Here is a 15,477-nt window from a genome sequence, read left to right on the forward strand (position 1 = left end):
GGTTCAGAGTGGATGGTGGGGATGAGCCCCCCTGGAGAGAGGGTCTCATGCTGCCCTGGATCCCATCCGGGTGCTGAGCGGAGGGAGAGGGACCTGGACGTGTGCATCCTCGCCCCGCCGTGGCAGGGGCTTCACACTTCACAGGAGCCAAGGGAGACGGTCCATCGCTTCCTCCTGTCTCATCCTTCCGTCCTCACAGGGGTTGTGGACACAGGTTCCCCCACAGGACCCGATGCCTCCTCTCTCGTACTGGTTTGCAGTCTCCTGACACTCGGTGCTGTGCTTGACGGCCTCTCTCTGTCTTTTCAGACGACATCCTGTGGGTGCCGTAGCACATGGATTTCCGGACTGCCTGTGAGGAGGTAAGTCCCAGCCTTTCTGCTTTTTGATTAGGGAGCTGGGGGTGGGCACTGCCCCTCCTTCATGTCCATGGTGCCTGGCCTGCAGCAGAGGGGTGGGTGAGGGCCCTCATCGGGTCCAGAGTGCAACCTGTCTCTGAGAGACTGGAAGACACGGAGGGTCTGTGAAGCCTTGGACTTCTTCCTGCAAGAAGGGAGCATGTTTCCTTGGATTGAGCTGTCTTCCTCCCTAAACTGTGCACTGAAGGCTTCAGATAGTGGGAGACTTTAAACTAATTCTTTTCACATAAATGGTTAGATTCCACTATTCTTTCACTATTTCAGTGATGTTTAACTATTAATATTGCTGATTCTGACTCTGTGGAGCTGCCATCATGTTCTGTGTGAGCTAAAGTGATGCATTGCTCTGTCAAGGGTGTTAAAGGCTGCTCAAATGTGCAGTCAACAGTGCATGAACTTGGGCCCTCAGAGAAGGCAATGACTCTATTTTAGGAAGAAAGATTATCTTTTCATGTGACATTCAAGGCATTGTCTTTGCACTTTTCAGGCAAAAGGCGAATATTCATATGTTGAAATATGTCATATTTGCTAATGTATAAATAACCAAAGAAAACACCTTTCAGTCCATACTTTTTTAAAAAGGTAAATTATTGTTTTATTTTTTAATTAATTAGTTTATTTTAATTGGAAGATAATTATTTTACAATTTGTGGTGTTTTTTGCCATACATCAACATGAATCAGTGACAGGTGCACATGTGTCCCCTGTGCTTTTTTTTTTTTCATACCTTTTTTAAAAAGGTAAATTATTGTTCTAGAAGCTTAAACTTAGATGCATAAATTTTAATCCTGTGTCATTTTAAGTTGTAAATATAGTACATGGTATCATACACCATGGATTTTCCAGGCAGTTCAGTGGTAAAAAAAATCCACCTGCCAAACAGTAGACTCAGGTTCAATCCCTGAGTTGGGAAGATCCCCTAGAGGAGAGCATGGCAACCCACTCCAGTATTCTTGTCTGGAGAATCCCATGGGCAGAGGAGCCTGGAGGGCTATAGTCCATGGAGTCACAAAGAGTAGGATCTGACTTAGCAAGTAACTGAACAACAAGGTATTCTTAATTTTGAATGAGCGTAGTAAACCTACCATTTCCTTTGAAGTGTTGTCTTAGTTCTGGGCAGTGAAGCCCTCATCAGTCTCAACACGTGTTGTGTGAATGAGGCAGCCATGAAACACCTCAGAGACTCCCGTGGCAGAGACTGGACAGCAGGCAGTGTTTCTAATGCACAGTTCACCTGGACTTGAGCTGACAAAATATTGATTCCTGGATGGGTTCTTACACAGAAGGTTTTGATTCTGACTTGAAGCAGATGTCAAATCCCCTTATGTTTCAGCTGTATGTTACACCAGTGATACCTTCGAGGTTCTTGCTCCCTTGCTTCTGTAGTCAACATTCCTGCTCTTTGGCATGGATCCCTTGAGGGTGCTGCCATTCTGACACCCCCAGAGTGGAGCAGCTTCTTAGAGCTGTCAGAGCAGTTCCCATGTGTCTCCCACCTGCTGGCTGGACCGGAAGGGCTACTGGACGATATGATGCTCTGAAGATAAGCAAATCACCTCGAAGATGGGCCGAAATCAGAGCTTGCCAGAAATCCAGTCTTAGAACTTTTCCATGAACTGACATGTAAAGACACTCTAGCCTGTCTCTCACTCTGCAGAGAAGCAGATTGAGAGATTTTATGAAATGCTGAAAAATGCAGCAAAAGACCCGGGCGCTGGGAAAGATTGAAGGCAAAAGAAGAGGACAGCAAAGAATGAGATTGTTAGCTAGCATCACTGACTCAGTGGACATGAACTTGAGCAAACTCCGGAACATAGTGAAGGACAGGAAGCCTGGCATGCTGCCGTTCATAGGATCACAAAGAGTCGGACATGACTGAGTGACTGAACAGCAACATGAAATGCTGAGTTCTATTTAATGGATTCAGCAAAAGAAAAACCATAATGTGCCACTTGGAAAGTCTAAGTCTTGTCCTCTTTCTAAAGTCCTGCATCACTGAAAATTGTATCAAAGATATATTAAAGTAAACTTATTTTCTCTTGACTGCCAATAAACTACTAACAAAGAAATTTTGATATTCATGTCCACAGAGAGATTTACTTAGAATGTTGCCCTACAAATGCCATGATATCTCCTCTTTGTGAAGAAATAGAAATATGGCTAGATAAGTTTCATGTAGACATCTTAATTATCTAATACAGACTGTTTTTGAGAAGGAGGGTTATTTATTGTTTAAAAAATTCTTCTCTTAAGAAGAAAAAGTTGTAATTATTTTTATTGGCATTCAGTAATCTGAAAAGAAGCAAAAATTAAGAGAGAATACAATAAGGACAAACGCAAAACCCACAATGCAGAAGAAGCAGTGTATGCACAGCCAGGCGTGATTACTGCTTCTTTGCCTTAAAAGTGTCATCAAAATGTGCAGTAGTAAGTCCACATTCCCTTTTCAGTCCAGGCTCTCCTCACGGTTCACCTTCACATCCGTCCTCCTTAAGATATCATAGGTGTTGATGTGAAAATACATGCTCCTTTATAACACACACTTACTAATTTAATAATTTCTGCCTATATATAATTTGATTAGTCTCTCATATAATAAAATATAATCTGTGACTGATTCAATCAATAAATATTGAAAGAAACTCTACTATGAGTAAAAGACTGTACTAGGTCCTATAGATTAATAATCCTTAAAAGTGAAAACAGTAATAACTTGCTAAGATTTTCTAGAGATAATAGTATATATAGTGAAGTCAAATGATGTGACATGGAGCTAAATGTTATGGTATCACTACATGTGACGCCTAAATACAACACTGACTGACTCTTAGGTGAATGTTCTTACCTGACAAAGGCCCTGAGCTCCAAGAAGAAAGGACTTGCCTTTGGATTGGATCACAGCCTTGTCTAACTCAATGAAACTATGAGCCATGCTGTATAGGGCCACCCAAGATGGAGGGGTCATAGTGGAGATTTCTGACAAAATGTGGTCCACTGGAGAAGGGAATGGCAAACCACTTCAATATTTTTGCCTTGAGAACCCCATGAACAGTATGAAAAAGCAAAAAGATATGACATTGAAAGATGAACTCCCCTGCTTGGTAGGTGCCAAGTATGCTACTGGAGATGAGTGGAGAAATAACTCCAGAAAGAATGAAGAGATGGAGCCAAAGCAAAAACAATGCCCAGTTGTGGATGTAACTGGTCTTGGAAGTAAAGTTCGATGCTACAGAACAATATTGCACAGGAACCTGGAATGTTAGGTCCATGAGTCAAAGTAAATTGGAAGTGGTCAAACAGGAGATGGCAAGAGTGAACGTCAATATTTTAGGAATCAGTGAACTATAATGGACTGGAATGGGTGAATTTAACTCAGATGACCATTATATCTCCTACTGTGGGCAAGAATCCCTTAGAAGAAATGGAGTAGCCTTCATAGTCAACAAAGGCCTTTGGATGGAAGGGCCTCTGAAGGCTTCAAGGAGCTGCACTTCTTGTATAAGAGCTTGAAAAGTGGCTGGAAGTTAGCAGAGGAGGAGGCTGGGTCAGACACACTGTAGCAAGGAAGGGAGGGGATGAAATGAGGCTAGAAGCGTCTTGTGTGGGCGACACTTGGTACTATCAGTTCTGCTACCACAGACAGAGCCACACAAGGGGTCACATATCACTCACAACTGCAGGCTTAAGGAACAGATAACTTATACTCAGCAACCAAAACAAAGAAATAGGAGGACTCCTGAAAGACTACTGGCCATGCATGTGGTGGTCTCCACCTGGCTTTGTGCAGTTTCTTCTGTCATCTTGCAGATATTACCTTTCAGGGTGAAAGGAACATAGATATTAAAGTTTAATGAAAACACAATTTGTGTTCTTTCAGGGCCTAGAACCTGAACATAAGAGGTTTTCTATTTCACGTAGGAAGTCGGTGACAGTCTACTTTTTGAATTTCCAAAAGTACTTGATTTATGCTAAGCACACATTCTTAATAAGTTTACATGTGAGGTGTGTTTTTAGAACAAAGAGTAAATCAATGTAAATTCATGAACACACTTCATTAATTCACAGAAAAGAAATCAATGACTAGATGCTTAAAAGCATTGCCTTTTGAGTAACGAAGAGGCATTGCTTTTTAGTTTCCTCTAAGGAAACAGACTTCAGTGTGGGGTTTGCAAAATCCAGTGCAAGGTAGGATCGTCCATCAGGAACAGGAAAACGGCCTTTGAAGACATGTCATTTTTCAGATTTTATAATCACATACTGTGCTTGTAGGTTATATGCAGCACATGCATGTCCTCATGCAGGTGTGATGTAACCACAGGTTAAAAAGGTTGAAGACAACTCTTATGTTAATAAAGAAAAAGAAGATGGTTGCAGGTCCTGAGTTTATGCTAAAATGTGGGACTGGTCATTATTTGGGTGAGTTTTTATTCTTGAAAAACCTGGGTCCCCAAACCTGTAAAGGCTGTGCAGCCAGGCCTGGTTTAGTTCATGCTGAGCAGGCAGCACTCTCAGGTGCTGTTTCCCGTTCTTGATCCCCAAGACTGCGTGGGGGACAAGGGCGTGTGGATCCAGCCCTCCCACCCCGCGTCAGCTCGTGTCTTTAGCTCCCTCCGCAGCCCAGCTGTGGCAGGAAGGGCGTCCCTCAGGCCCAGAGTGGCTTCTGCAGCCACTTGCCATCACTCTGATCTAGGAAGCACCACTATTCAAGACTGAGTTCTTTCCAGAGCTTTGGTGAAAGACATTGATAGCCCTGTCATTGTGTACAGGAAGATGGGGAGGCATCTTTACAGAGATCTCTGCCGGAGGACACCAGGCCAGGAGTCAGAGGCCCAGGTTCAGACCCCACCTCCTGCCTGTCTCCACGCCTCTGCTTTTGTCCCATCTGCCAGAACCACTGGGGGACCAAAGTCAAGTGAATAAATGAATACATCTGGGCACACAGTCAGCTTTATATAGTGAATGAACTGTGTGCCCGCCTTCCACAGTGATGATGCCAATCCAGCAGGCTGCTCTAAGCCAGGAGAGTGTCTGAAATAGATATTACCCATCTTGCAGCTATTGAAGCAGCTCTGGGCCTGACGCATCCGTTCGGCCCCCAGAGTCTCCTGCCCGAGGTCTGTGTTTCTGCCAACAGTAACTGTGTTCTCTTTCCCAGTCCCCACCCACCTTCTCCTCTGGTCTGAGAAATAGACTCATAAGACCTACTCTAAGTGTGTTGTGCCGTGCCAACCTGCAAGGAACACGGTTCAGGGACCTTGACCTCCCTCCCCCCGCCCCACCCCCTGAAACTTCTTCTGGTGTGGCCCCTGTCAAACTCCATGGGCTCCACATCCGGGCTGTGTTCTTCATCACGTGGACTCTGCATTCTCATGCTTCTATATTTTTACTCAGATTTCCCCCTTTTGGATAAAATAACTTTTGCCTTCTCTACTTACTGTTTTCTCAACTTATTTTTTCAAGACAAGCCACCTCTTTCTGCCCACAAAGCCTTCTCTCACACGCCTTCACTCATGAATAGCTAATTCATTCCTCTACATTTCTCCCATATCAAGTGCTGAAACATCATATTGCACCTTATTTGTATATTTGGATGAGTAGGAATATTATAAGCCCAGAGATTATCATCTAATTCGTGTCTAACTCTTTGTTAGTTACATTGTATTTGAAAAACAAATGCATCTGTGGGATTTTTAATGTAATTTCATGTCCATGAGCTGTATTTTCATAATAGAATATATGTAACATTTATATGGAAATACATATTTTAATGTTAATTTATTGTTAGCTTCATTATCTCTCAGTTTGTCATTTTCTCCAAATAGAAATTTATTGATATATATATTTATAGCACATATATTACATTCTAATAGAAGCTACCTCATTCTTTATCTCCCGTCACTCTTGTGCTCTGAGAAGCCCAACACGGTTCTAGGTTCGCATTCTGTTTTCTGGACAACTCTCCAGTAATCAGGGGCCATCGCACATATTGTTTGAGTGGATGGAAATGTGACCACATCAGAAATGTGATGAGAGAAACCTCCGAGCTGTGCTTTAGTTCCTTAAGCTTTCCCTGGATGATCTTCAATCTCTCTTTGATGTGAGACAATAATGGTTTATAGGGTCTCAGGGAAAAGCCCCTCTTTCCTCCTCGAATTGAGGCAGAGCTTTATCTGTGAGTGCCAGCTAGTCCGTGATTCTGCTAGGGGAATGGTATGGAATGTTCTGTCCGTTGAAAAGCCATCAAACGCACCCAGTTAAATTCCCCGGGCTTTGATGTCATCTCCTCCCTTTTTCTCCTGAGCATTTCAGGCAGTCTGATACCGGCCCCTGGCCAAGATCACATTGTAAGCATGAGAGAATTTGCCTTGTGAAAAATGTACAAAACTTGTGTTCTGTATTAAAGAAAATAAATTCTGCTTTTGGTGAAATATCAATACTTTTGTCTTCTAGACATACACACTCGAGCTGAGATCTGGGGGGATTAATGGATATGATTTATGGGGGCCCAGCTGTGTGGTCTCAGAGGAGACACTAGGACCATCACAGTTCCTGGAAAAACTTGTTTTTCCTTAAAAGACATTATAACATTTACAGAATAATTATAGGCCAATCTAACCACATATAATAAAGGGCATAATGGTGTGAATCCCACGTGGAATAAAACAGTTTACAGAAAATTCTCCCTAGAAGCCACGGTGTCTCAGTATATTCTCATCAATGTTGTGAAAATCTCTTAAAGAAACCAACCCCTAATAATCCATGTGTAATTTATATTCCAAGAGAAAGTCCAGTATTATTTACCTGGGATTTCTTGCTACTTAACTACTAAGGATAAAAATATATTTCTACGTATTTATACATTTATCTAAATTAAGAATGGCTCAAGGTGGTGCTAGTGGTAAAGAACTCACCTGCCAGTGCAGGAGACATAAGAGACGCAGGTTTGATCCTTGGGTCAGGAAGATCCCTTGGGGAAGGACATCCACTCCAGTATTCTTGCCTGGAGAATCCCATGGACAGAGAAGCCTGGTGGTTTACAGTCCATGGTGTCACAGAGTCGGACATGACTGAAGTGACTGAGGATGCAGTGGGGGTGGGGTAGCGTGGGGATATGTTGTTTTTTTCAGTGTAATGAAAATGGTCAGAACTTGTTTATAATGATGGCTGTGTATTGCTCCACTAAAAACATCGAATTGAACACTTTAAGGGGTTGAATTTTGTAATGTATACTGTGTGAACTGGATTTCAATAAAACCATTACCAAAAAAAGTTATGTAGATGGTAAATATTAAATAAATGTTCACTATTTTTCAAATATAGCATATAAACTATAATTCTAACTTTCCAAATCTTTGTGGGTATTTTCAGATATGATCTCTATGAGGCCTACCTGGCATGACAATCCTAGACAAACCTGGACAGTTATTAAAAGCAGAGACATCACTTTGCTAAAAAAAGGTCTGTATAGTCAAAGCTATGGTTTTTCCAGTAGTCATGTATGGATGTCAAAGTTGGACCATAAAGAGGGCTGAGCACTGAAGAATTGATCCTTTCCAACTGTGGTGCTGGAGAAGACTCTTGAGAGCCCCTTAAACAGCAAGCAGATCAAGTCAATCCTAAAGGAAATAAACCCTGAATATTCATTGGAAGGACTGATGCTGAAGCTGAAGCTCTGATACTTGGGCCTCCTGATGCAAAGACCCGACTCATTGGAAATGACCCTGATGCTGGTCAAGACTGAGGGCAGGAGGAGAAGGGGGCAACAGAGGGTGAGATGGTTGGATGGCGTCACTGACTCAATGAACATGAATTTGAGCAAACTCTGGGAGATGGTGAAGGACAGGGTAGCCTGGTGTGCTGCAGTCCATGGGGTCGTAAAGAGTTGGACACAACTTAGCAACTGAACAACAGCTTGGTGTGAAATGGTTCTACTTTTCTCTGTACCTGTTCTGTTTCAGGTTCATCTGACTACATTTCTTCTAGCTTTCTTGATGTTTTGCTAAAAAGGCCGAAAAATATAATCTATGACCTGAGTATAATTCTTTCTCTGTTTTGCTCTTTTTTGGCTTGAAGACAAAGACGGGGATCTGTTTGCTGCAGGATGGTAACCAGGAGCCCTTCAAAGTGCGGCTGCACCTGGCTAGGGATATCCTGATGATCCAGGAGCAGGACGTGACATGTGTGTCCGGAGAGCCTTTCTATTCCGGTGTAAGTATCTCTTCCCTCTCTTGAAGTTTTCTCATTTTTTTCTGTCTTGTCATGAATAAAAACATCTATTCACAGAAAATACTTAATATTTTTCTTTTACTCTCAGAGCCAGTAATTTTTGTCTCCAGTGTAGTAAGCAGTGTCCTTGCATATGGATTTGTACCAGGTCCCAAGACATACATGGGGGCCCATCTCCAGCCCGGGGTCTTGTTGACTCCGAGTTGTCACTGTGTGGCTGGAGGGACACTTGTGTTTGTGATCATGAGGGAGCAGGTTGTACCTTTCCTCCCCAAGGACTAAGTGAAAACATCACGTGGCAGTTTCCACTCTGAACTCACCTTACATCTCACTGAACCTTCAGAGGGGGGTCTCGGGAGCAGGAGGTGGTTCCTGAACACATGTCAAGATTCTCCCCAGGGCTTGTGGGTGGAAGATTCTGTGGACCTCACAGAGTCATGCTGGGTGCTGTGCAGGCTCTGTCTGTGCCCTCAGCAGTGGACACAGGAATCTGCTGCTGGCCACAGCCCCCTGGTCAGCCTCTTCACTGAAGTACAGCTCTGGAGACAGGCTGAGGAGTGTCCAGTGGTGAGGTGTTCAGGCTGAGGGGTGTTCAATTTCACCTGAGTACATTTAAAGATCTTATGAACTTTATTCAGTGATTCATGAGGCCTTTCCTGGTGGTGCAGTGGTAAAGAAGCCACCTGCAGTGTAGGAAATGCAGGTTCAATCCCCAGGTCTGGAAGATCCCCTGGAATAGGAAATGACAACCCACTCCAGTATTCTTGCCTGGAGAATTTCATGGACAGAGAAGCCTGATGGGATTGGGGTTGGGCAATAGTCATCCGGCAATTAGGAGGAGTTCTGTCAGCTAAAGAAAATAAGAGGTTTTCAGGGGGAGAAATGGTCAGAAAAAGTAAACTGTTCCCAAAGAAAGGCTTGTTTCTGTGAAGGTCATCCTCCTGAGGGGAGAGAGGGTCTGTGGGGGAGGCGGATCATTCTAGTGCTGACAGGGGAGTTCCAGGCTGAGTGGTTAAACCAAAGACTATCCTGGGGAGGCTGGAACTGCAGGATGGTCAATGTCAAGTTCCTGGTGACCTGGGCTTAGCACATGGGATTCCATGTGGGCCTATCAAATCCTTTTCAATAGGGTCTAAACTATTTTGAATAATAGTTTAGACCCTATTGAACTAATTTGAAACTAATTTTGAACTAATTTGAAACTAAATTGAATGTGACAGAATACTTTTATCATAAAACTGGATGTTTTAGAGTTTATCATTCTTGTGTAATAACATCAAAGACATCATCTTAACAGTGTTGTCATGTGTGATCTCAGGGGAGAGTCACAGCATGTGACATCCTGGGTACCCTGGATGTCTGTAGCGACTCAGCAGGTAGACTTACTGAGTAGCTGATTCACAGGCTTATTTCAGACTGTTTTGTTGGGGTGAATAATGCTGAATTGGAGCTTCCACCTTCTCACCAACATCCTGCAGGGAATCACACTGGGCCTTAAATCGATAATCTCCTGCTGACTAAAGACAATGGATGCTTCGCAGCCTGTTAACTGTTCTTTGTCACAAACCATTTATATCATCCTGAATCATGGGTCTTGCTGTCAAGGCTGATTACACTGTTCCCATAGGGTCACCCTTTCTTTCTTTTAGTTAATAAAAAGAGTAATGGCCCATTGCTTTTTTCTTCCCTTCTTTCTTTTCCTTTATTTTTTGGCAGAAAAATATATTACATATATACATTACAAATACAGATATTTTACATACATCAAAATGGTAAATATATACACATATATTACACACATCAGAACGGTACATAGCAGTTGTCAGGTGGAAACGTGAATGCTTCAGTTAACAGAAAAAGTCACCTTCCTTGTGCTCAGAAGTGGACTATTATGTCCCTGTACCTCCTGAATGACCAGCCCCCTCAACCAGAGGAAGCCAAGTCCATCCCTGTGAATACTATCTCTTTCAACGTTGCCCTGAAAGAAAATCAAATTTAACCAAGGTTGGTTTTAAATGTTGGCAATATATTTTTAGAAGGCCAGTGAGACTAAAATCAATATGAGATGGCTGCATATTTCATCTCAGAGACGCCCGTTTAAAAGGGGTTGCCAGTAACAGACAAGAAAATCTTGGAGATTAAATTCTAAATACGGCAGAACTATCAGATATGTGGCGTCAATGTAATAAGCATCTCAGTAGAGTTCTAATGAGCATCATTAGGACTTAGAATCAACAAAACTAGGCGACTTCCTTTAGTTTTCCTTTTGGGAGAAAGTATGCAGTTAGTAATCCCATGTGTGAAACCATCATTTCCTGAAGGCAACATCAGGAGAAATTGATGTCCGGCATTCACTGTGAGAGTCAGTGTTCACTCCACAGAAGATGGGCTGGGATGCAGGATTCAGAGGTGAGGCCCACTGTCTGTGGAATTTGATCAGGAGAGACGTGGCAGCTCCCGGGGGTGGAATCTTATCAGCTCATCTGGAGTGAGTGGGGTGTGAAGCCTCAGGTTTTCTTCTCTTTTTCCCCATCAAAGAGCCACTCACATACACCCTATATATACATATATATTTTTTTCAGCTTTTAATGCCATCAGTTGTTTTGTACTACAGGTAGAGAAATTTGATGTTTAAAAATATGTTTTTCCTCCACTTCCCACTAGAGAAGTAGCCTTGTGGAAGGTTGGGATTTACTTCAGCACCTTGACAAACAGACCTCCATGGAGGTCTCTCCAGGGGCAATCAAGGGGCAGCCCTGTGCCTCCTAGCCAGGCTCTCGTGCGGGTGCTGAAGCAGCTGGAACTCCTGCCTGGACTAGCAGTAACAAGGAAACCCTCACCTTAAATAAGAAAAGACAATCAACAGCTGCCAACCTTGAAATGTCACAGATGTTACAATTATAACAAGGGCTGGAAGGTAGCCGTCATGAAATGGTTTTACCGTTCTTACAACAGCATTGACACAAGTGAGAAAAAAAGAAAGTCTCAGCAGAAAGCAAATGGAAAATGCAGAGCTGAAAATTCAGCTGAAATAAGAGTTCAGAGGATGGGTTTGGCAGCAGAGTGGAGAGGACAGAGGAAAGGATCAGTTAACTTGAAGACAGAACAGTAAGAATCACCCGCTCTGAACTTAGGAGAGAAATTGGTCTGAAAAATATAATGGACCCATGAGCTTAAAATGAAAAATCCAACATTTAAGTCCTAAGAGTCCCAGAAAAAGAGAAGGAGATCTGAGCTCAAACAGTGCTTGGAGAAATAGTGGCTGAAAACTCCCTAGATTTTGCCAAAGACATAAACCTATGCATAAAGAAGTGGGACAGATCTCAAAAGGATAAACCCCAGAAACTTGTGTCAAGACAGATCTTAGTCAAATCCTGACAAAGAAAAAACTTAAAAGCAGCAAGAAAAAATAATATTGTTCTTTAGCAATAGGGGAAAAGTAATTCAAATGATAGTAGATTTTCCCACCAGAAACAATGGAAACCAGAAGGAAGTGGCACGGTATTTTTCAACTACTGAAGAGAAAGAACCAGCAACCCAGATTTCTATATATGCCTAAGTAACCTTCAAGAATTTGGCAGAAGCTTTCAACTCATTAATGAAATGGGCAATAAAAATGAGCAAAGGATTTGAACAGAGATTTTTTTCAAACAAGATTTATAAATGGCCAATAAGGAAAAAGAAGTGCTTGACACCATCAGCCATCAAGGAAATGGAAATCAAGACCACAGCAAGGTCCACTTTATATCCAGTAAGATGTTTATCGTCAAAAAGACAGAAAAGAGCAAGTGGTCCTCAACTTGCGGAGAAGCAGAGATCCTCAGACCCTGTTGGGAAGGATGTGCAATGTCCGTGGGGTGGAACAGCCGGCAGTTCCCAGTATCACTCCTTTGAGGACACTCAGGAGAAATGAGCTCATATGTCTACACAGAAACGTGCCCACGGATGTTCACAGTAGCATGAGTCATAGTAGTGCAATCATATAAATACCCCAGAGGTGGAGGAATGGATGCATAGATTGTGGTGTATCTACACAGCAGAATGTTAGCTGGCAGCTTAAAAAGCAAAGTGTTGGTACATGCTACAATATGGATAAACCTAAAAGCATCACAGTGAGAAGCTAGACACAAAGGACCACATGCTGTATATTTTCATTAATGTGAAATGTCCACAACAGGTAATTCCATGGAGATATGGTGTAGATTAGCATGCCGAAGATTAGAATGAGGGGATCAGGAGTGATGGGTTCCAGCAACATTTTGAAAAGACAAATGTTCTTAAATTGATTGTGATGATGGATGCATAACTGAGACAATACTAAAAGCCACTAAATTATGTACTTTCAAGTGGCTGGTGTAAAGGTATATGAATTATAGCTCTTAAGATCTATTTTTAATTTTTTTTTTATTGTGGTAAAATTCACATAATATAAAAATACTATTTTAACCACATTCAACTGTAAAGTTCAGCAGCACTAAGTACATTCACGTTGTTTTACAACTCTCACCATCATCCGTCTCCTGAACTTTGGGGCTTGCTGTTCTATCCGGCTGATCTGTATGTTTAGTCTTTAAAAAAAAAAAAAAAAAAAACCACTGTGTTGTCTTGATTTCTGCAGTTTTACAACAGGTCTGAGACAGAGATCCCAGATCCTTTGGCTCCGTCCTCTGTTTCAGCATCACATGGCTGTTACAGGTCCTCTCCACACAAACCCGAGAGCCAGCTTCCAATACCCACAGGCAGCTTGCTGGAGTTTTATTAGGATTTATCAATTCCATAGATCAAGTGGGATGAATCAGTGTCTTGAAAATGTTGAGTCTTCTGGTCCTCAAATATAAAATATTTCTCTTTACCTTCCTCATCTTTGATTTCTTTCCTCAAAGTTTATAGTTTTCCAAATAGAAAACTTATTGTCATTGTTGTTTAGTTGCTCAGTCGTGTCTGACTCTTTGTGAGCTTATGTCTGACTCTTTGAGACCCCATGGACTGTAGCCCACCAGGCTTTTCTGTCCATAAGATTCTCCAGGCAAGAATACGGGAGTGTGTTGCCATTCCCTTCTCCAGGGGATCTTCCCAACCCAGGGATCAAACCCAGGTATCCTGCATTGCAGGCAGACCCTTTACCATTTGAGTCTCTAGGAAAACCTTTGCTTGTTAGATTTGCACCACAGTATTCCCTTTTGGGGCTTCCCTGGTGGCTCAGCTGGTAAATAATCCCCTGCAACCCACTCCTGTATTCTTGCCTGGAGAATCCTCATGGATGGAGGAAACTGGCAGGCTGTAAGTCCTACTGCACAGTCCAAGAGTTCACAAAGAGTCGGACATGACTGAACAACTAAACACACACATTCCCTTTTTAACTGGCTACTATAAATGGTATTGTGATTTTAATCTCAAGTTTCTGTTCTCATGGCTGATATACACTAAAGCAGTTGAATTTCGTGTGTTAATTCTGTCTCCTATGGCTTTGCTGTAACTACTCATTAGTTCCATGGAATTTTTGTTGATTCTTTGGTAATTTCTACATAGACAGAGAACAAAGACAATTTTCTTTTTTCCCCTCTAATCCACAGACCTTTTTTTTTTTTTTTTTAAGGTTGAGTTTATTTATTTATTTATTTAATTTATTTTTATTAGTTGGAGGCTAATTACTTTACAATATTATAATGGTTTTTGCCATACATTGACATGAATCAGCCATGGATTTACACATGTTCCCTCCCCATCCCAATCCCCCCATGCCCGTCACTGTTGTATTGTGCTACCTGTAACTTTCAGCACAAAGTTGAAGGACAGTGGTGAGGGTCGTGCCTGCCTTGTTCCCTATCTCAGGGGAGAATGGTGTTTCTAAGTACTCTTTCTCTTTGTCACAGCACACCCAGATTTTTCAGTATCTTTGTTTCTTTCATCTTATTTTTCCTCCTCATCTCAGGCCTGTGTAATGGAAAAGACAGTAGAATCTGAGAAACTTTCATTTCCATCCTGAGTTGGATCTTGGCCAGGTTACTTCAATTCATTTGCATTTGCATTTTCTCACTCTTAATTGGGACAATGCTGCCTACGCAGCTGGGCTGTTGCAATGATAACGTGTTTGAAATGAAAATGTGGGGGGAAAACTCTTTATTCACTTAGCACATGATTATCTAACTTTGATTTAGGCCCAATGCTAAATTGTACAGATACAACTGTGAGCAAGATACAGATTCGGAACTCAGAAAACTAGTGGGAAAAGACAATCAAGGTCACAGTGTATTTTAATAAACCATCACGAATGTTAATAGACCCATATGTGCACATAGTAGGTTTTTAGTAATCAGAAGCTACTGTCTTGTTATTATTCTTTTTTTTTTGAGGTTTAGTTATTTTTCTTGAACTGTCAAAGAGTTCATGACTTCTCTTGTTTCTTTCTTGTATATCTTCTTTGCATCTATCACACAAAATCAGTCCACTTCTTCACTGTAATCTCTCTAGTTTCTTCCTCATTCTCACGACTTCCTCCTCTTCTCACTACAAGTCTCAAAAATGTCCATTCCTGGGGTATATAAGAGCACTGTGTTCTCTTTGGTGACATGTACATACTGGTTCACATGCAGTTCAGATGGTAAATGTGGAGAGTATGTCAAATATAATCTTTCAGAGAGCAGGGGTGAAAATAATTATGTTTTTGATAGCACAATGTCTTTTTCATAACATGAATGGGTTCAGGTGCACAACACAACTTTACACAAGCCAGCACTGCTGTTGGGCTCCATCTTTTTGTCCTGGGAGGAACAGGAAGATTAAAGGAAGGCTTTTCATGTGTATGAGTACATGGGAGCTCGTGACTCAATTT

The 15,477-nt window shown here is 42.0% G+C and overlaps 1 protein-coding gene across 2 annotated transcripts in view; it reads left to right on the forward strand.

Annotated features, from left to right (window-relative positions):
- The first annotated feature begins 335 nt into the window (after nucleotides 1-335).
- The window catches only part of SNTG1 (syntrophin gamma 1), a 136,980-nt gene continuing 121,838 nt past the window's right edge, over nucleotides 336-15,477 (forward strand). For both annotated transcript variants that reach the window (XM_061122805.1, XM_061122806.1), the window contains exons 1-2: nucleotides 336-362; nucleotides 8,493-8,627. In XM_061122805.1, coding sequence (XP_060978788.1) covers nucleotides 336-362; nucleotides 8,493-8,627 — 162 coding nt within the window. The remainder of the gene's footprint in view (nucleotides 363-8,492; nucleotides 8,628-15,477) is intronic.

The sequence above is a fragment of the Dama dama genome, chromosome 21, assembly GCF_033118175.1.
Source record: "Dama dama isolate Ldn47 chromosome 21, ASM3311817v1, whole genome shotgun sequence".
Lineage (NCBI taxonomy): Eukaryota > Metazoa > Chordata > Mammalia > Artiodactyla > Cervidae > Dama > Dama dama.